The 21,924-nt window shown below is 46.5% G+C and overlaps 2 protein-coding genes across 3 annotated transcripts in view; both read right to left on the bottom strand.

The window, feature by feature from the left end:
- Positions 1-21,924, bottom strand: part of LOC143989592 (uncharacterized) — a 110,573-nt gene that overhangs the window by 27,045 nt on the left and 61,604 nt on the right. The window lies entirely within an intron of this gene.
- The window catches only part of LOC143986888 (uncharacterized), a 99,616-nt gene continuing 88,169 nt past the window's right edge, over positions 10,478-21,924 (bottom strand). The window contains exon 17 of the mRNA XM_077485292.1: positions 10,478-11,769. Within this exon, the coding sequence (XP_077341418.1) occupies positions 10,781-11,769 (989 nt within the window). The 3' untranslated portion in view covers positions 10,478-10,780. The remainder of the gene's footprint in view (positions 11,770-21,924) is intronic.

Genomic DNA, 21,924 nt, shown 5'->3' with positions numbered 1-21,924 from the left:
GGGCCAGTACGTGTGGCTCTGCCCACCGAAGTATGTGAGCAACCTCCCGTCCAGCGGCTGAGCTTCTTGTTCCCCCTTGGTGATTTACGTACGCCACAGCCGCGGCATTGTCTGACTGTATCCTTATTGGACGCCCTTGAAGTCTCATTGACCATGTGTGGAGACACAGCCTGATTGCTCTCAATTCGAGCAGATTGATCGGCAGCTCGGATTCTTCCGTCGACCAGAGGCCCTGAGCCGACTGAACCCCCATCACTCCACCCCAGCCGGATAGACTGGCGTCCATAGTGATCACTGTCCTTTTCAGAGGAAGGAACGATTTTCCGGACTGAATCACCGGGGACCTCAACCACCAGATCAGTGAGTCCCTGACTGGCTGGCTCCCCTGGATCTGTCGATCTAGGGACAACTGAGATTTGTCCCATTTTGACAAGATCTCCTGCAGAACTCTGGTGTGGAACTCGGCATAAGGTACTGCCTCGAAGGAGGCTACCATGAGTCCCAGTACTCGTATGCAAAACCAGAGCGACTACCACTTGCGGTTCATCAGTAGTTTGACCGCGGATATGAGAGTCTGCAACTTGTCTGAAGGGAGAAAAACTCTCGCTTCCCTGGAGTCCAACAGCAAACCTAGGTACTCCAGACACTGGGTTGGCACAAGCACTGGCTTCTTTAGGTTCAACAGCCATCCAAATTCTTGCAGGGTCTGAATGGTGATTGCCACATCCTCCTCTAATCCTGAGGCGGAAGATGCCCTCAGGAGGAGATCGTCTAAGTATCCCACGATCGCGATCCCACGTTGTCGCAGCAACGCCAAAACGGGAGCCAGTACCTTGGTAAAGACTCGGGGGGCTGATGCCAGACCAAAGGGAAGAACCACAAATTGGTAATGACGCAGAAACTTTTGATGCCAAAGGCATATGGGTATGTGCAGGTACGCATCCTGGATGTCTAAGGATGCCAGGGAGTTCCCGTGATGGAGCGCAGCAACTACTGAGTGAACTGATTTCATTCTGAACCTCTGCACTTTTACAAAGTGATTGAGGGCTTTTAAGTCAAAGATTGGACATACTCCTTCTTGGCAACCACAAACAGATTTGACTAGAACCCCTGGAAGCGTTCCGAGTCAAGAAACGGTACAATCACCCCGTGATTCAGCAAATCCCTTACCGCCCCCAACAGGGCCTCCTGGCAAACCGGGGATACAGGTATGCTGGAGGGGAAGAATCTGCTTGGCGGCCAAGGGAGAAACTCTATCTTGTAGCCTGTGGAAATCAGATTGCAGACCCATTGGTCGGATAACCGGGAGGACCACCGGGCTGCAAACTCCCGAAGGCAATGTCTCGGGTGGGGGCAAACCTTCATGCGGTAGCACTTTTGTTCGCAGGCTTATTAGGCTTGCGGTTCCAGGGACGTTTTTGAAAGTCCATGGGCATCCTGTCGTGCTGGGGACGTTTTGTCGAAACTCCTGTTGGACGAAAAAGCAGTTTGTGAGCGGAAAAAGAGGGCCCTTGCATACGGCGTGGCTCCCTAGCTTTCCTGGCCTGTGGGAGCAGTGTACTCTTACCACCTATGGCATTTTTAATAATGTCATCTAGAGAGGCTCCAGAGAGCCGGTCACCAAGGAAAGGAAGATCCATCAGGTCTTTTTTGGATGCCTGGTCAGCCGATCAGCATTTTAGCCAAATTAGGCACCTCAGCACCACAGCTGACACTGAAGCTCTGGATAACAGGGGGAGAGTAAGCAGGGCCACGTCACAGACGTACTTAAGGCCTTGCACTAGTTGGTCTGCTAGTTGCACGCAGACAGGGGAAGTCTGTTGCTCTCCCAATTTGAGGTGCAAAAGTTTTGCCGACTCAGTCAGTTTCTGCGACACAAGTGTGGATGCCAGTACAGGTCGCACGGCTGACCCCACAACCGTAAACGAGGAACGAGCCACCACCTCGGCCTTGCTGTCCGTGGGATCCTTGAATGCAGGAGTCCCCTCAACCGGGATCGTGGTTACTTTATTTAACCTGGGTACTGGGGGGTCCACTGCCGGAGGAGCCGACCATTTCTCGAGAAGGCTTTCCTCAAAGGGGTAACTCACCGCCAGGTATTTGGGGACCGGAAAGGTCCGTTGCGGGTGACCCCATTCCTTGTAAACGAACTTATCACAATAAGTCAGATACAGGAACACCTTAGGTGAACGTGCTGGCTTGCGGGACCCAAAAGGGGCCGGTACATCAACAGAGGGATCCGCTGGCTCCTGAATCTTCAGGGTATCACACACAGCTGTGATAAGTGCTCCAATAAGCGCTTTGTCGCGCACGGACCCAGACATGGACTCATCCTCAGTGTTCGAACGGCCCTGGTCAGCTTCATCTGACAAGACAGAGCAGAGGTCACCAGCCTCAGCAGGACCCAAGTCTGCGTCAGAGCTCTCCCCAGAGGATGGGGGGCAGGGGCCGCTTTTTAGCACCTTTTTTCCCACGCACCGCCTCCATCTTGGCAATGAACGAATTGAGGACCGCCGTCAGGGTGTCCATGGGGACTGCACCATCCACAGGTGACCCGGTTGCAATTGCCTGGATTTCGGGGGAAGAAACACGAGTTTCTGAAGCCATGCTGACTCTACCCTGTCTGCCCCCAAAGGGGACTTAGGATAGTGACAGTCCCACTCTCCTTGCTACCGCTGACTGAGGGGTTCTAACCCGCCGGACTCACTGCCCTGAGGAGTTCCGCACTGTTTACAGCAGTGCCTGTAGATCCCTAGCGCTCCCAGATGCAGAGGAACCAAAACTGTGTCTGTGGCAGTCTGTCAGAACGATCGCTGAGCGATCTGAGAAACGTGCTCAGACTACCTAGAAGGCTGTCCAGCACTCAGTAATGACAAACAGGAAGCTGAGGACACATGAAGCTGCTGCTACAGCACAAAAACATGGTCCGACTTCAAGAAAATGGCCGCCAGTGTCCTGAATAGGGAATCACCAGGAAAATGGGCGCTTAAAGCCCAGAAGCATGCTGTCCTTTGCCCACACTGAAAATGGGCACCAGCCAGCGCCATGAGAGACAGAAACAAACATGTGGCAGAGACACAGCGCAGCACCGCCTCACAGGCACCTCCTGGGAGTTTAAGAACTCAGGATCCAGGCACCCCAATCAGCCAGAACCCAGGTGAGAGCCCAGGGGCACACACACACTGCTCAGTACCCATGCACAGCCTCCCCGTGAGGGGGGGAAGGAGGGGAGATAGGGACAGAGGAGAGAAGAGAGGGGGGTGAGGGGCCCCCGAATCGACCTCCCAGGGAATGCCCAGCTGCTCAACCCTGCCAAGACAGGGAGAGCTGTACTTGCCAGTCCTGAAGAGCTGGGAGACATTCCATTGTAGCCAACTCCTGATCAGTACAGGGAAGGTTACTGGCCCGGCATACTGTGACGCAGACATCAGTAGCCCGGTCATATGTATGCCCCGGAGCATAAAAGCTCACCGACCACCTCTCGTGGCCTGCCGAGCCGTAGATGTGACCTGCACACGCTCGATGGCCGGACAGGGGAGACTACAAGGATAAGTGAACCAGCCTGTCATCCAGCCGGCTGTTGATTGAAGATCACAGGATCATTCATGTTGCGAAAAAAGCCAAGCTTCTGCATCAAAAAACACGGACCTATGGGCCCGCAGGGTTCCTAGGTCTATCTCCTTCACTAGGCAAAATAAAACTGAGGCTGCTGGTGCAGAGTGTGGGGGATTGTAGCCTGAGGGACCGCCCCCCCCCCCCCAGGCGGAACTAAGAGTTCTGAAGTGTTGTATTAAAACTTTGCCTAGTATCTCCTAGTGATAGGGCTAACAACCCATGTTGTTACAGAGAGAAGCTGTGTCGGTCGGTGAATATAAGAGAAATATTGATTTTAACTTAAGAGAGAAGTGTCAGAAAAAGATTTAGACTTTAAGTGGTTACACTTCCTGCATTTACATGTTTAAAAACTTGGCTGACCGCCTGAATTATTTTCTTTACACGCAGAAGTTTATCCCTTTGATCTGAAGGAAGTGTTAGTTACAATGTTTCATTTTAAAAACTTGGCAGACTGCCCGGATGTTTTCTTTTGACAGAGTGAGGAGATAAGTCTCTCCACTTTTTATATGAAAGAATCGGCAAACTCTACAATAGAGATCGTCAGGGGGGTTGAATCATGCTCATGATTTTTTAATGATTAATTGTGCAGCTCTACTACGAACATAATTTTACTGTTCCCCCCACAACTTGGGAAATTTTATCAAGGGTCACGGCCCTAGAAAGGTTGAGAACCACTGATTTAAGAAGTTTGTTTGGTTTAGTGGTCTGTATTTAGGGATGTGGTCATGCACTCTTCCCCTTTTACGATAATTGTCCTGTATATTTTTTCCAACTTGGGACTTGGGAACGGTACTAAAATCTCGATTGCAGCCCGCATTTTGGTCCCGCTACATCTGGCCCACTCTGGTTTCTGACAATCAAATTAGTCTTTCTTACAGCCATTACAACAGCAAGGAGGGTGTCAGAGTTGGCACCTCTATCCTGCAGAGAGCCATTGTGCATCATTTATCCAGATAGGGGGATCCTGTGTCCCTCATCGGCCTTGGCCACTAAAGTAATCTCCAAATTTCACATAGACTGGGAGGCGGTGTTAGCCACCAGAAAAGACGAACCAAAGAGTAATATGGTGCACTCTGGATATGGCCAAAGCAATATAAAAATGGGGGGATTGGGTTATTTAGTAAGGCAATGATTCAAGTCCATGACAATTAGTCCATATAAAAATAGTGATAGCTAATGCTGTCCTTGGAAGGCCACCCAGCTGTAAAGCTAGAAGGAACTCTGGAACATACAAAGGAACAAAAGCAGCGCCTTCTATGTGTAGCCACAAGATTTTTAATAAATAAATTATAATCGGATGCACTCACAAACAAGCGATAAAATTCCAGCATGCCGTTATGTAAATCAATCAGCCACGCTGTCCCGGGGAGAGGGGAGGTGTTGTTTGGTCTCACTGGCTGGATGCAGTGATTCGTAAACCGGCCGCACTGGTGGTGTCCAGCACTTCCGGAACGATGGGATGACGATCAGTGGTACACAGGGACACTCCAAGATGACGTCACGTCTGGGTACAGGGTCAGTGGGCGGTACCATCTAGATCTTAGACCACTGGATATGGTCAGCCTAATGCAAATATATCTACAGCGGGCTTAGCAGACACGTAAGTCTGAGAACCTATTTATCCTCCCTTGTAGGCCTAGAAAAGGGGAGGCAGCTTCATTAAGAGTTCTGGCTACCTGGATCACAAAGGTAATTTTCTTGGCTTACAAAGAACAGGTCCTTGCTCATCCGCAGTGTATAAGAACTTGCTCGACTAGAGCCTCGTGGGCATCTGTGGCAAAAGTACTGGTTGAAGACATATGCAGGACCTCTAGCTGGAGACTTTTGCTCATCACTTTAAAGTAGACATACAGTATCTTAAAAAGTGAGTACACCCCTCACATTTTTGTAAATATTTTATTCTATCTTTTCATGTGACAATTCTGAAGAAATTACACTTTGCTAAAATGTAAAGTAATGAGTGTACAGCTTGTATAACAGTGTACATTTGCTGTCCCCTCAAAATAATTCAACACACAACCATTAATGCTTAAACCGCTGGCATTTCCCAGCACTTTCTTAACCCTCTTGATCACAGAGTTCACCAGAGCTTCACAGGTTGCCACTGAAGTTCTCTTCCGCTCCTCCATGACGACATCACAGAGCTGGTGAATGTTAGAGACATTGTGCTCCCCCACCTTCCGTTTGAGGATGCCCCACAGATACTCAATAGGGTTTAGGTTTGGAGACATGCTTGGCCTGTCCATTACCTTTTACCTTCAGTTTCTTTAGCAAGGCAGTGGTCGTCTTGGAGGGGTGTTTGGGGTCGTTATCATGTTGGAATACTGCCCTGCGGCCCAGTCTCTGAAGGGAGGGGATCATGCTCTCCTTCAGTATGTAACGGTTGGCATTCATGGTTCCACTCATGCAGCCCCAGACCATGACACTCCCACCACCATGCTTGACTGTAGGCAAGACACACTTGTCTTTGTACTCCTCACCTGGTTGCCGCCACACACGCTTGTCACCATCTGACCCAAATACGTTTATCTTGGTCTCATCAGACCACAGGATATGGTTTCAGTAACCAATGTTCTTAGCCTGCTTGTCTTCAGCAAACTGTTAGTGGGCTTTCTTGTGCATTTTTAGAAGAGGCTTGATGCAGTGTGTGGCCTATGGTCTGAGCACTGACAGGCTGACCCCCCCCACCCCTTCAACCTCTGCAGCATTGCTGGCAGCACTCATATATCTATTTCCCAAAGACAACCTCTGGATATGACGCTGAGCACTTGCACTCAACTTCTTTGGTTGACCATGGCGAGACCTGTTCTGAGTGGAACCTGTCCTGTTAAACCACTGTATGGTCTTGGTCACCGTGCTGCAGCTCAGTTTCAGGGTCTTGGCAATCTTCTTATAGCCTAGGCCATCTTTATGTAGAGCAACAATTCTTTTTTTTCAGATCCTCAGAGAGTTCTTTGCCATAAGGTGCCATGTTGTACTTCCAGTGACCAGTGTGAGAGAGTGAGAGTGATAACACCAAATTGAACACACCTGCTCCCCATTCACACCTGAGACCTTGTAACACTAACAAGCCACATGACACCGGGGAGGGAAAATGGATAATTAGGCCCGATTTGGACATTTTCACTTAGGGGTGTACTCACTTTTGTTGCCAACGGTTTAGACATTAATGGCTGTGTGTTGAGTTATTTTGAGGGGACAGCAAATTTACACTGTTATACAAGCTGTACACTCACTACTTTACATTGTAGACAAGTGTCATTTCTTCAGTGTTGTCACATGAAAAGATATAATAAAAGATTTACAAAAATGTGAGGGGTGTACTCACTTTTGTGAGATACTGTACGTTATGCTAGTTCTTCTTTATTTGGAATGATTGGTGGTATCAGCTTCTTTGTTAAGGTAATTTAAAGTATGGAAGCATGGAATCTGGCAAATTTTGTCTTTTATTTCCCACCTATATTGGCTAGGGTTTATCCCATAGTGTACCGACAGGAGCACAAGTAGGAAAGAAGAAAACTGTTGTCAATACTCACCTTAATTTTCCTTTCCTGGTCAGGCCTTACGTCAGCACAATTTGCCTTCCCTCTTTAAGTTGGCTCTCACCGCTACACAAAGAACAAGAGGGGGAGGGGAGGACCTAACTTTACTAAATTGGGAGAAGGTGGTCCTAGAGGTTAAAAGGAGGATGATCCTTCACCCCTCTCTGCCAATCCCTCCACTGACCTTCATTCAGTATCCTCCACCCCTCTCTGCCAATCCCTCCACTGACCTTCATTCAGTATCCTCCACCCCTCTCTGCCAATCCCTCCACTGACCTTCATTCAGTATCCTCCACCCCTCTCTGCCAATCCCTCCACTGACCTTCATTCAGTATCCTCCACCCCTATCTGCCAATCCCTCCACTGACCTTCATTCAGTATCCTCCACCCCTCTCTGCCAATCCCTCCACTGACCTTCATTCAGTATCCTCCACCCCTCTCTGCCAATCCCTCCACTGACCTTCATTCAGTATCCTCCACCCCTCTCTGCCAATCCCTCCACTGGCCTTCATTCAGTATCCTCCACCCCCCTCTGGAAATACCTCTACTGGCTTTCTATTGCCCAGGAAATACAATTCAATACACTAACAATAACATAGCCATTTACAACTCTGCCCGGAGCTACATCTCCAAATATAAAAAAAAACTGGCCACTGCCCACACCTATAACTGGCCTTCACAGTGAAGAGCACATGGAGGGCATATACATGTAAGACAAAAACAATTCCATAGCTCAACTCACCAACCAGTCTGCTGACCAACCAAATTAACCTGTCTAACCTTCTATTAAAGTGATTGTAAACCCTTACAACACACTTTCATTTACAGGTAAGCCTAGATTAAGGCTTACCTGTAGATGCTGTAAATATTTCCTAAACCTACATGGTTTAGGAGATATTTACAATTCCCCTTACGAGGATTCCTTCTGAGCATGCGCCAATGTATTTGGCGCATGCACACTTTAGAAGGGTCACGGCATGCCGTTTTCATTAAAGGACATGCCGTGACTGGCGGCTCACGCGCAGGAGTGACGTCACGCCACTCCGGCCAGTCACAGAGCCGGAGTCCGTGACCCCGCAAAGAAGATGGACGCTTCCAGCCGGCAAGGAAATCGTGGACATCGCAAGCTCCTATGTGGGCTATTATGCGATGCATAATAGCCCATTATGCTTTACCTTTGCAGGGAAACAAAGAGGAAGTAAACTCATCAGGGTTTACTTCCTCTTTAAAAGCAGGGGTTTAGTTGCAGGGTGTCCAGTGTGCTTCTGTTCCTTTAAGGGGGCTTGGGCAGCCTCCAGGCTCACCTGTCCCACATCTATCCATTCCATGCATGTGCTTCCACTGTGGAGACACTTATAAATTTGTAGTTAGGACTGAAAGCAACGCATGGTGCCGTGACAAGGCCTTGCAGCTTTCACATGCGTTTGCAAATGTGTGCTAACTAAACCCCTGCTTTTAACAGACGGTATCTGAATTCCGTCCAGAAAAAGACTGATGAGAGCTTTTCATCGGAAAATGCGACCGTGTGTATGCTCCATCGGAATTTAGCTGTCCGAATTTCCGGCATCCAAAAATTGATAGCATGTTCTCTATTTTCCCAACGGAAAAACGCGCCAAAAATCACACATGCTCAGATTCAACTACGAGATGGAAGCTATTGGCTACTGGCTATTGAACTTCCTTTTTCTAGTCCCGTCGTACGTGTTGTACGTCACTGTGTTCTAAATGATCGGAATTTGATGTGACCGTGTGTAGGCAAGACAGCTTGAGCCGAATTCTGTCAGGAAAACCATCAGAGCTTTTTCCGACGAGAATTCCGGTCGTGTGTAAGCGGCATTAGACAGGCTAATTTGGTTGGTCAGCAGACTGGTTGGTGAGTTGAGCTATGGAGTTGTCTTTGTCTTATACATCTCCAAATATCACCCAAACTGTCCTGTCTGCTCCTCCCAAGACTTCCTGCTCTCTATTTCCCTTGTCTCCTCCTCCCATGCTAATCTCCAGAGCCTATCTCATCCTCTGGAACTCGCTACCCTAATCTGTCTGGTTATCTCCTACTCTGTCCACTTTTAGACAATCCCTGAAAGTGTATCTCTTCAGGGAAGGCCTATCCTGCCTTCAGCTAACAACCAAATCTTCTACTTCCCTCATCAGTTCATCCCTCACAGTTACTACCTTTTGTTTCACCAGCACCTCCCTATTAGATTGTAAGCTCCCAGGAGCAGGGCCCTCCTAACCCTCTTGTTTCGAATTATATTTTTGCCCTTTATATTGTAAAGTGCTGCACAAACTGTCGGCGCTATATAAATCCTGTACAATAATAATAGATTGGGATTAGCTGCAAATTCTGCTGCCGGTGGGGAATTGGTGGGTGGGGCAGGGGGTAAAACAAAAGAATGCAGATGGGGGAGTAAGGAAATGCCACACAGTCCCGATCTCTCATGTAAATAGAAGCTGGTAGCTGTGTGTACAGACACTGACAGGAGGGAGGAGCTATAGGGAGCGAGAACTCCGCCCCACCCCATCTCATCTCTCTCTTCCTCTCATTCTCCAGCACTGGACTGTGGCGGTTGTGCTCACCCCTCTTTCCAGTACAGCTCCTGTATTCCTGTGATTATCGCTGCTGGCTTCTGAACATGGGAGGGGAAAAGAGAGAGCACAGGCTCCCGGATCTCTGCTGCTCTGCCTGCTACTCTAAGCACTTGGCTGACAGGAGTGTTGATGCTACTGTCACTACTCCTGTCAGCCACATAGTCAGAATGGTGGTACCCTGCAGTATAAAAATGCACCCAGAGCAGTCCCCACTCCTGCCCACCCCTGACTACAACAGATGTTAAACTCACTGGCTTGGATTTGCCAGCTTCTACCTTGCTGCCCTTCTTGTGGATAGCTACGATATTAGGTGTCTGACAATCATGGGGACTTCTTCTGTTAGAGAGAAATTGATTAAAAAGAGCTGTTAATGGTCCAGCAACTATATCTCGCCAGTTAAAGTAGTGCAGCGCTGAATAACAATAAATTATTTTGTCATGAAGGGCGTAAAACCTTTCTGAAGCTGAAGTGAATAATTAACAAATTAATTTTCCAAGATTGTCAGTGCCATCTATTGCCCATATTGTAGATTTTTTCCTGAAATACCTCCATATGTAAAAATAGTGCAATACAACATTATGGCCACTAGGTGGAGCCAATCATCACAGGAAATAAAATATAGCCAAAACTCATCACAGCTGGATGAATGCTAGTTCATGAATAGTTCATTCAACTATTTAAAAAAAAAAATAGATCTCTAAGTGTTTACACCACAAAATGTGCTCAGCCAATGAAAGTCAATGACTCAATTTTTATTTTTCTACTACTGTCAATGGCCAAAATGGTACAACACTTCCTCCATGTCTTTGGTGATCTCTGATCTCCTTACAAACTGTTTCTTACATGATGAAGATCAGCCATGGAGTATATCTGAGGTGTATATCAGGGTGTGCTTCTTCCCCACATGAGAGCTGTGATGTCCAACAACATTCATATAGAAGACATTTCCCGCACTCAAGGCACTAATACATCTCGAGGGTTGTGTGGGATCCCTGATTTACAGGAAGACAGGACTTCAGTGAGGAACATTTCCCTCACTCAGGACAGGAAAGTGGCTTTGTGTGAGATTTTCGATGTGTGTTAAGACTGGACTTCTGTGAAAAACATTTCCCGCACTCAATACAGGAATATGGCTTCTCCCCTGTGTGAGATCTCTGATGTCTGTAAAGAATGGACTTCCTTGAAAAACATTTCCCGCACTCAGTACAGGCATAAGGTTTCTCCCCTGTGTGGGATCTCTGATGTTTGTAAAGAACAGACATCCGTGAAAAAGAATTCCCGCACTCAGAACAGGAATATGGCTTCTCCCCCGTGTGTGATCTCTGATGTGTGTAAAGATGGGACTTGAGTGAAAAACATTTCCCACACTCAGAACAGGAATATGGCTTCTCCCCTGTGTGAGATCTCTGATGTCTGTAAAGATGGGACTTCTTTGAAAAACATTTCTCGCACTCAAGACAGGAATATGGCTTCTCTCCTGTGTGAGATCTCTGATGTGCGTTAAGATTGGACTTGAGTGAAAAACATTTCCCGCACTCAGGACAGGAATACGGCTTCTCCCCCGTGTGAGATCTCTGATGCATGGAAAGACTGGATTTCCTTGAAAAACGTTTTCTGCACTCAGGACAGGAATACGGCTTTTCCCCAGTGTGAGATCTTTGATGTTGGTTTAGACTGGACTTTTCTGAAAAACATTTCCCACACTCAGGACAGAAATATGGCTTCTCACCTGTGTGAGATCTTTTATGAACATTAAGATTGGATTTAGAACGGAAACACCTCCCGCACTCAGTACAGGAAAACCTCCTATCTGTTGGACGGATGGCACCGTCCCGCACAGTCTGAGGTTCCTCAGGATAAGAGGAATACGATGGTCCATCTACACTGTGTGGTGCCGGATGGACATTTGAGGTAGTCGGGTTTTCTCCTGGACTATACTGTGTGATGTCCTCATCTTCTACTTTACAGTCTGGAGACAAAGTGAGACAATCCTCTGAGGTTTTCCTCATCTCCCGTCCATCTACTAAAATAGAAATACAAAGATTATTACTAGACATGAGCTGATTGGTTCCCCTAAACCAGGACTCCGCCCACATCAGGCAGCTTTGCCTCTGAGGATCTTACAATTCCCCCCTCAAGGTAACTAGTAAATAGGTCCTCTGATCTCCTACCAGATCATTTCTTTATTCATGGACCTTAGTCAGAGAGTGAGGAAACAACGAGAACTGTCTTTTATAGGAGTGACAGTGATGAGGGGATTATAGGACGAGTGTCCCCTCCCCCTCTATCACTCATTGCCATCTTCCCAACACAAGAAGTCCTGCACTTCCTTATTTAGTCCATGATTTAGTCATGAATAACAGCGGGGCTGAGCCCCACCAGAGGTCAGAGAGTGAGGATGGGGGGAGAACAACCAAGATGAAGACTGGACTGATCCTGAAGACCCCCGTCATTGGGTTATTGACTCCTCCCTCATTATCACTTTCTGTTTAAGGTTCTAAAGTTTGATGATGCTATCACATTATTATCAACAAGTAAAAGTCTGTGCTCCAACCAAATCATCAGATATAAAATGTCCAGCTGGTAGGAAATGAGTGTAACAAAAGAGAATACATATTGTGTGTATATATAGCAGTGGGGGGAGGGGAGAGAGCAGAAGTCAGGACTATGTAATGTACAACATATTGTATAAGATACAACAGATAGGACTATATAGTATCAGAATGATGTAATGTACAACATAGAGTATATAGTGCAGGGGTCAGGAGTATGTAATGTAGAATATAAAATATATAGTGTAAGGGTCAGGACTCATAATATTGGTATTCAGTAATCAGTGGAAGATGAAATGATTACATGAGACAAGTTGCAGAGGTCCCACACTGCTGCCTCCCATCTCCTGAGACTGCACTCAGTGACTTGGGTCTGAGACTATACAGACATATCCCTCCACCCAACACAGACAACAGAGCGAGTAACTCTGGGAGGAGCAAGTGAGATGGGCATTCCAATCTATGCCACATTTCAAATGAATGAGCTACCAACCACTGGAAATCATTCACAATGGGCATGAGTGTGGACGTGTGAGCAAGTCTCTTGCCCGAGCTCCCATGAGGCCTTAAGTATACTAGGCATAGCAAGCTGAGACCGCCAATGGATTTGGGGCAACGTTATCAATAATCAGCTAGGTGATCAGCCTTCAGCTGAACTTACTAGCAGACTTAAAGATAGAGTGTAATATGCAAACAAAGGGAAAATGGCGCTGTTCACAAAAGAATACACTAAAGCCCCATACACACTATCAGTTTTTCTGCAGAGTTTTTCCTTCAGATTTACCAAAACCATATAATATGAGGTCAAACCTTAGGAGTTTCAATGTGTATGCAATCAGGCAGGCCCTCACACTACATGGTTTTGGTAAACCTGAAGGAAAAACTCAGCAGTAAAACTGATAGTGTGTATGGGACTTTACACTACATGCACCATGTGCAAACAAGAAATATAGTCAGCCCACACCTGTGTATAAAAATAATTATATATCTCTATAGTGTTAGTGCACAATATAAAAAAAACAAAAAGCAGATCAAGTGCAGAAGAATGCATAAAAAGACCAATGGTGTGTAAACAACAAAAAATAAATTAAATAAATACTTTATAAATAAATACCTATATATCTTCCTACAGTGCACATGAATTTATGAAATTTTAAGTTTTAAAGAATGAAATAAAAGTGCCTAAAAATGTAAACTTACATCCACAAATATAATTATAAAGTGCAAATAAATATGAAACTGTCCAAAATAAATAAAGTGTCCAAATATATGAAACTCCAGATACTAATAAAAAAAAAATTGACCAAGAGGGGTATGGAAATAGAGACAGAGATGTGCAAACAGCAGATACCCTGACATTAGAACATAGCCCCCCTGAACTCACAAATAGAACAGCACTGGATGTTCTATCTCTAAAGGGGAATCCAGAGACAGTAGAGAAAGGAGCCCCACTACCGAAGGAGGAACTAGCAGTGAGGGAGAAGAACCAATCAAGGGCGGGTCCTAGCTATGGCCCTTGGATACAAGGAGAAAACCTAAACCCACAGGCCAGAAGCCCCACAAACCCATTATTGGAAGAGGGGGAGAAATGGATTTCGATGTTAGAGGGAATGCAGAGATGGAAATCAGGGAACTTTTGAGGGCCTTTCCTACAAAGACTGACATCTAGCAGCTAATTAGTGCGGTGGAGCAGGCTTGCCAGCAAGCAGTAGAGGACTTAAGAGAAGACACATGGGCACTGGGACATAGGGTGGAAAGTGTGGAAGAGAGTCAGGAGGTAATGGTACAGGCAGTGGCGGAGGTTCAAGACTCGATTAAATATCACGAGGATGTCCTAAACTTGTATAAAGACCAATTGGATGACTATGAAAATAGAGACAGACGGCAGAATATTCATATAAAAGGGCTCCCTAAACAATTCAGACACCCGAATTAGCCTTAGTTGTCCAAAAAGTGTTTGGTCAGATTATGGGGGCCTCTGCACCTGAATGTATTGAGATAGATCGGGTACACCAGGTACCCACATACACTACTCAAAATATGGAGAAACCCAGGGATGTTATATGTTGAGTACATATATATACAGTAAAGGAAACCATCAAGAAAATGGCCCGTAGTAGGCCTGAAATCTCCTTTGAGGTCACAAATCTATCACTGTACTCAGACTTAACACGCAGGAACCTGTACCAACGCCTAGCAGTTTGGCCCCTGTTGAAAGCCCTGCGCTCAAAGGAGGTTAATTATCGTTGGGGGTTTTCATTTAGTCTGACGGCCTCTAGGAATGGCAGAACAGCAACTTTACGTACTAAAGACGATCTGCAGCTTTTTGTTGAAACATTGGATCTTCCATTAGTAGACTTTACAGACTGGAGGACACAAAGTAGGGACCTCCCTACAGCGGCCTGAACAGTGGCAACAAGTTTCCCCTAAGGGCCAACGCAGACATCGTCAAGGGAGGCATAAACCCACATAAGAGATTAGACGGCCTAACAAATGGTTTACTGAATGAGGAGGAAGAGGAGTTTTTCCAAAGCTCCTAAGGATGGGGCCTTTTTCTCTCTCTTGGTTTTTGGTATATGTTATGTGTGTTATATATGTACAGTAAATATGTGCACGTGGAAGAAACTATTTGTTGCTGCAGGGGGAAATATGTATTTAGGCCATTATTATAAGTTACAGTACAGGAGGGAGGATATAGAGGGAATCTTAGAAAAAGGGTTTCTGGATATTACAGCTAGAAGACTCAGATACTTGGAGAATATAAGAAAATAGCACATGGGGAGGAGGGAACTAGAGTGGGGTATTTTGAGCTACCCTGTCTTTTTAGGAAGGTCCCGATATAATGGGATTGGCTGAACTGGTATCAGTGAGGGGGTGGAGAGGACCGGGTACAGAGTGTGTGCGCGGACCCCTCTACCAGTTAGTTGGGATGCTCCGAGGGGGAGATATATTTGGCGTATCTTCGGGGGGGGCGGGTGTTATAGAGTTTTTTTCCTGGGGGTTCTTTTCTTTTGGTCAAGGGCAAAGAGTACAAGATATGGTTGGCATTTTGAGAGATGGCTACACTATTAAAAATTGTATCATATAATGCGAGCATAAAAAGGGGCCTTTGGCATGAATTGCACCATTATTCAGCGGACATAGCTTTTTCTACAAGAAACGCATTTCAGGGAGAGGTCTATACCTAATATGCCTGGACACATGTTCAACCATTGGTACCATGCAACATTGCCTATTGCAAGAATAAGGGGGGGGGGGGGGGGGGTTACAATTGCTTTTAAGAAAACTTGCCCATGGGTATTGATGTCTGTACAAGCAGACAGAGAAGGTCGCTTCCTGTTTGTTAAAGGTATAATACATAGCCAGCGATATACATTTGCTGCAATTTACGCACCAGACACAGGGACAATTCATTTTCTCGCTAAAATGTTGAAGATGCTGGAGAAATTTAGGGAAAGTTGTTTGATCTTGGGCGGAGATTTCAATACTGTGCTGGACCCAAGTGTGGACACAACATCAGGGAAATCATCTCTATCCTTCAGAGCTTTAAAGCACTTAAAACAACTTATATGCACCCAACACCTGGTAGACAGCTGGTGGGTAATGCACAATGGCGTAAAGGAGTACAGTTATTACTCTAAAATACATAAAATCTACTCACGTATCGATGTATTCATGGTGGATCAATTTTATTTATAAAAGGTCTGAAAAACTGTACCATTGAGTCCATAACTATCTCAGATCATCCCTCAATAACTTTGACACTCTCTCCGATCCAGGCAGGTTACATAGAACAGACTTGGCGACTGAACAAATCCATATTAGATAACAAAAGTATAGCCGAGGAACTGTTAGTTAAAGTAAGGGATTATTTTGAGAGGAATACATCAGGCGAGGTGTCAGACCAGGCAGTGTGGGAGGCCCATAAAATGGTCATAAGAGAAGAATTAATAGCCTATGGTTCCCACATCAAGAAAGAAAGAAGGAAGGAAGTGAGAGAGTTATTAGAGAAAATGAATGCACTGGAGATCAAACATAAAAAAAATCTCGACCCTTAATATATCCAACAACTAGGGAATCTTCAAGCAGAACTCGCACAACGTCTCGATCGAAAAATTTATAATAAATGTAGATACTTTGCTCATAGGTTCTACGAGCAAGGGAACAAATGTCCAGACCCTCCTCCATTAGTACAGGCCCCCCAGGACAGACCCCCCCCCACCATTAGTACAGACCCCCCAGGACAGACCCCCTCCATTTGTAAAGACGCCCACTCCATTAGGTTACATAAACCCTGGCAGCAGCTGGAGAGGACAGTGTGCAGCCACACCGCCTGGGTGGAGAACAGTTCACAGCAGGCAGGAGTGAGAGACAGAGAGGAGAAGGAGAAAGTGTCAGGCATGGAACCCCCCCCCCAGTGACGTCACTGCACGGCTGGTCTCTCTCCACATAGAGACCAGCTGCTCCACCTCTGATCTCATCTCCAGCTGCTCTCCTTCTCTGACAGGAGGAGGGAGGGGCTTGAGCAGGAACCACAGCGCCGCCTTTCTCGTCAGAACACCGGCGGAGAGAGCCGCCTCTGGACACGAACAAGAGGAGGAGGGAAGGGGGCACTCTGGCGCTTCAGTGCCCCCATTTCTCTGGCACCCAGGTGCACTGCACCCCGAACACCTGCCTGGGATCGGCCTTGTTTTACGCAGAAGCAAGGCAGAGGGAGGAATGGGGCTGCCAGATATATCAGTGTACTATGAGCGGCACAGTGGTGTAGTGGGTAGCACTTGCACCTAGCAGTAAGAAGGATCACTGGTTCGAATCCCAACCACGACACTACCTGCCTGGAGATTGCATGTTCTCCCTGTGCCTGCGTGGGTTTCCTCCGTGTACTCTGGTTTCCTCCCACACTCCAAAGACATGCTGGTAGGTTAATTGGATCCTGTCTAAATTGTTCCTAGTATGTATGAATGTGAGTTGGGGACCTGAGATTGTAAGCTCCTTGAGGGTAGGGACTGATGTGAATGTACAATGTATATGTAAAGCGCTGCGTAAATTGATGGCGCTATACAAGTACCTGAAATTAAATAAATAAAAATAAAAATACTATAAGGCAATGTCGCTGGTTCGAATTTTGAACTGGTGCCATGACTCCTCTAGTAAAATGTGGGTCCCACTAGAAAAAACAATGGCGGGGAGGAACTTAGCAGGGGCCCCTTGGATCCCGAGTACATCAAGAGGACTCTCGAAATGGACATCTCCCCTGACATGGAACTCTTTGTCAATATGGGACAATCTGAATAAAACAGGAGGGTACTGGTTCCCCTTAGCTCCGCTGGAGGGATTCCCATGGTTCCCACCGGGGGAGAGAGGGGGATTTGACGTGTGGTAAATTTTCCCCACGGGGGACCTTAGCAACCTACTCGGAATTGATAACAACTCTAGGGAATATACCCACATCAGGATGGAGATACTATCAAATGACAGGCTTCTTTAACCACTTGCCGACCGCCGCACGACGATATACGTCGGCAGAATGGCACGGGCAGGCATATGGGCGTATATATAAGTCCCTGCCTGCCCGCGGGTGGGGGGCCCGATCGGGCCCCCCCCGGTGCCTGCGGCGGTCGGCATTCCTTCGAGAGCGATCCGGGATGAGGGGGCGGCCATTCATTCATGGCCACCCCCTCGCGATCGCTCTCTACGAATGGAAATCCTCTGTGACATCACTTCCTCTCCTGTAATGTAAACACAGGAGAGGAAGTGATGTATTCTCTCCTCCGTGTCGGTATTTTTCGTTCCGGCACCGAGGAGAGAGGTTCGGTGAGTTGCACCAACACACCACACATACAGTAGAACATGCCAGGCACACTCACACCCCCCCTTTACCCCCCGATCACCCCCCCAATTACCCCTGCCCCCCCAGTCACAGTGACACCAATTGCTTTTTTTTTTTTTTTTTTTTGCATTGGTGTCATTTGTGACTGTAATAACTGTTAGGGCAGTTAGGGTTAGCCCCCTTTAGTTCTAATGTACCCCCCTAACCCCCCCAATAAAGGTTTAACCCCGTGATCACCCCCCGTCGCCAGTGTCACTAAGGCTGGGTTCACATTGCAGCGGTTTGAGAACGGATGTGATTCGCACCGCACTGCAGTGCAAATCACATCCGATCTCTGTGCGATTCGAGTTCAGCCATACAGATAGTATGGCTGAATTAGTGTCGCACCCGCCGCACCCGCCGCAAACTCGCACGGGACCCTTTTTTTGGTCCGCAGCAGAATCGGATCGCATGGGTGTTCACACCATGCGATCCGAGTTTGCAGATCGCACTGCGATATGCGAACTGATCTGGGGGTGTCATTAACATTTCACTGACACTCCCAGCAGTTCGCATAGGGCAGTGTGAACTGCCGCCGGGAGGCATGCGATGCGGGAACCCGCCGCGGATTCATGGCGTTCCCGCATCGCTCCAGTGTGAACCCAGCCTAATAAGCGATCATTTTTCTGATCGCTGTATTAGTGTCTCAGGTGACGCTAGTTAGGCAGGTAGGTATTTAGGTTCGCCGCAACTTTTTATAGCGCCAGGGACCCCCATATACTACCGCATAAAGCCCCCTGATTGCCCCCTAGTTAACCCTTTCACCAGTGATCACCATATAACTGTTACAGGTGACGCTGGTTGGTTAGTTATTTTTTTATAGTTTCAGGGCACCCGCTATTTATTACCTAATAAAGGTTTAACCCCCTGATCACCCGGCGGGTGTCATTTGTGACTGTAATAACTGTTAGGGCAGTTAGGGTTAGCCCCCTTTAGTTCTAAGGTACCCCCCTAACCCCCCCCCGTCGCCAGTGTCACTAAGGCTGGGTTCACATTGAAGCGGTTTATGAGAACGAATGTGATTCGCACCGCACTGCAGTGTAAATCACATCCGATCTCTGTGCGATTCGAGTTCAGCCATACAGATAGTATGGCTGAATTCGTGTCGCACCCGCCGCACCCGCCGCAAACTCGCGCGGGACCCTTTTTTTGGTCCGCAGCAGAATCGGATCGCATGGGTGTTCACACCATGCGATCCGAGTTTGCAGATCGCACTGCTATTTGCGAACTGATCTGGGGGTGTCATTAACATTTCACTGACACTCCCAGCAGTTCGCATAGGGCAGTGTGAACTGCCGCTGGGAGGCATGTGATGCGGGAACCCGCCGCGCATTCGTGGCGTTCCCACATCGCTCCAGTGTGAACCCAGCCTAATAAGCGATCGTTTTTCTGATCGCTGTATTAGTGTCACAGGTGACGCTAGTTAGGCAGGTAGGTATTTAGGTTCGCTGCAGCTTTTTATAGCGCCAGGGACCCCCATATACTACCGCATAAAGCCCCCTGATTGCCCCCTAGTTAGCCCTTTCACCAGTGATCACCATATAACTGTTACAGGTGACGCTGGTTGGTTAGTTATTTTTTTTATAGTTTCAGGGCACCCGCCATTTATTACCTAGTCTCACTAGTGTACCCCTAAATTTAGGGGTGTCTACTTTCCAAAATGGGGTCATTTGGGGGGGGTTTGTGCCATCTTGGCATTTTATGGCCTTCAAAACTGTAACGCCCTTAGAAAGCCTGAAGGCGGTGCTTGGTTTTCGGGGCCCCGTACGCGGCTAGGCTCCCAAAAAGTCCCACATATGTGGTATCCCCGTACTCAGGAGAAGCAGCAGAATTTATTTTGGGGTGTCATTTCACATATGCCCATGGCATGCGTGAGCAATATATCATTTAGTGACAACTTTGTGAAAAAAAAAAAAAAAAAAAAAGTTTGTAATTTTCCCGCAACTTGTGGCAAAATATAAAATATTCCATGGACTCAACATGCCTCTCAGCAAATAGCTTGGGGTGTCTACTTTCTAAAATGGGGTCATTTGTGGGGGTTTTGTGCCATCTTGGCATTTTATGGCCTTCAAAACTGTAATAGGTAGTGAGGAGTGAAGTCAAATATTTACGCCCTTAGAAAACCTGAAGGCGGTTCTTGGTTTTCGGGGCCCCGTACGTGGCTAGGCTCCCAAAAAGTCCCACATATGTGGTATCCCCGTACTCAGGAGAAGCAGCAGAATTTATTTTGGGGTGTCATTTCACATATGCCCATAGCATGTGTGAGCAATATATCATTTAGTGACAACTTTGTGTAAAAAAAAAAAAAAAAATTATTTTTTTGTCATTATTCAATCGCTTGAGGCAAAAAAATAAAATATTCGATGGGCTCAACATGCCACTTATCAATTTCCTTAGGGGGTCTACTTTCCAAAATGGGGTCATTTGGGGGGGTTATGTACTGCCCTGCCATTTTAGCAACTCAAGAACTGAGATAGGCAGTCGTAAACTAAAAGCTGCGTAAATTCCAGAAAACGTACCTTAGTTTGTAGATGTGACAACTTTTGCGCAAACCAATAAATATACAGTTATTGACTTTTTTTTTACCAAAGACATGTGGCTGAATACATTTTGGCCTAAATGTATGACTAAAATTGAATTTATTGGATTTTTCTAATAACAAAAAGTAGAAAATATCATTTTTTTTCAAAATTTGCGGTCTTTTTCTATTTATATCGCAAAAAATAAAAATCGCAGAGGCAATCAAATACCATCAAAAGAAAGCTCTATTTGTGGGAAGAAAAGGACGCAAATTTTGTTTGGGTACAACATTGCATGACCGCGCAATTACCAGTTAAAGCAGCGCAGTGCCAAATTGTAAAAAGACCTCTGGTCATTTACCAGCAAAATGGTCCGGTCTGAAAGTGGTTAATAAGATGAAACCCTTATGAGGAGACCATTAAACTCAATTACGGTGTTTGAGGGCCAGTGTGTGCATTTAAGGGACGTTAGACATCTGTTGTCTCAGATGTACAGACTGATACTCGGCGCCCAAAAGAGTACAGTTTCATACTTTAAATGGGAAAGAGAATTAAATAAGGAGCTGTCAGATGAACAAATAAAAAAAAAAAAGATTAAATCAACATACTCAACATCCATAAGTTCATATGTTCAGGAAATGGCAAGGTGGTATAGGACACCAGTAAGATTAACTCAGATGTATCCAGCAGCAGATGCCCGGTGTTGGAGAGGGTATGAGCAAAGGGGTACATTTCTCCACTTGTGGTGGGAATACCCCAAGATTAAAGCATTTTGGGTAGCAATTACACCATGGATTGAAAAGCGGACACCTAGACCTATGGAGTTCACACCTCTTTGCTTCTTATGCCATGGAATGCCCGGTTCCATTGAAACCTACAGGAAAAGCATCAGACCACACTTATTGAACGCAGCTAAACTATTAATCCCCAGATATTGGAAACAGCGGAGTAAGTTAGGAGGGTTGTTTACATGTAAATACAGTTGATAATATTTCATCACATGATATAATTATTTTATTTTTGACAACATGGCCATTAGTGGCCTCTTATATTATATGAGGTTTTGGTAGAGGGGGAATCCAAAAACACGTGGAAGTAGGAGAGGGGATTACCCCTCCCCCCCCTTTTTTTTTTCTTCTCTTGGTTTGTTATTTAACCGGTTCCCAACCGGTGCACGCCGATGTACATCGGCAGAATGGCATGGCTGGGCAAATGGGCATACCTGTACATCACTTTAA

This window comes from Lithobates pipiens, unplaced genomic scaffold (genome assembly GCF_037356315.1).
Source record: "Lithobates pipiens isolate NorthernLeopardFrog02 unplaced genomic scaffold, aLitPip1_a1.2 Scaffold_18, whole genome shotgun sequence".
In the NCBI taxonomy this organism is placed as follows: Eukaryota; Metazoa; Chordata; class Amphibia; order Anura; family Ranidae; genus Lithobates; species Lithobates pipiens.
The sequence above is the reverse complement of the archived record's forward strand: the minus strand, read 5'-3'. Positions and strand labels throughout refer to the sequence as shown.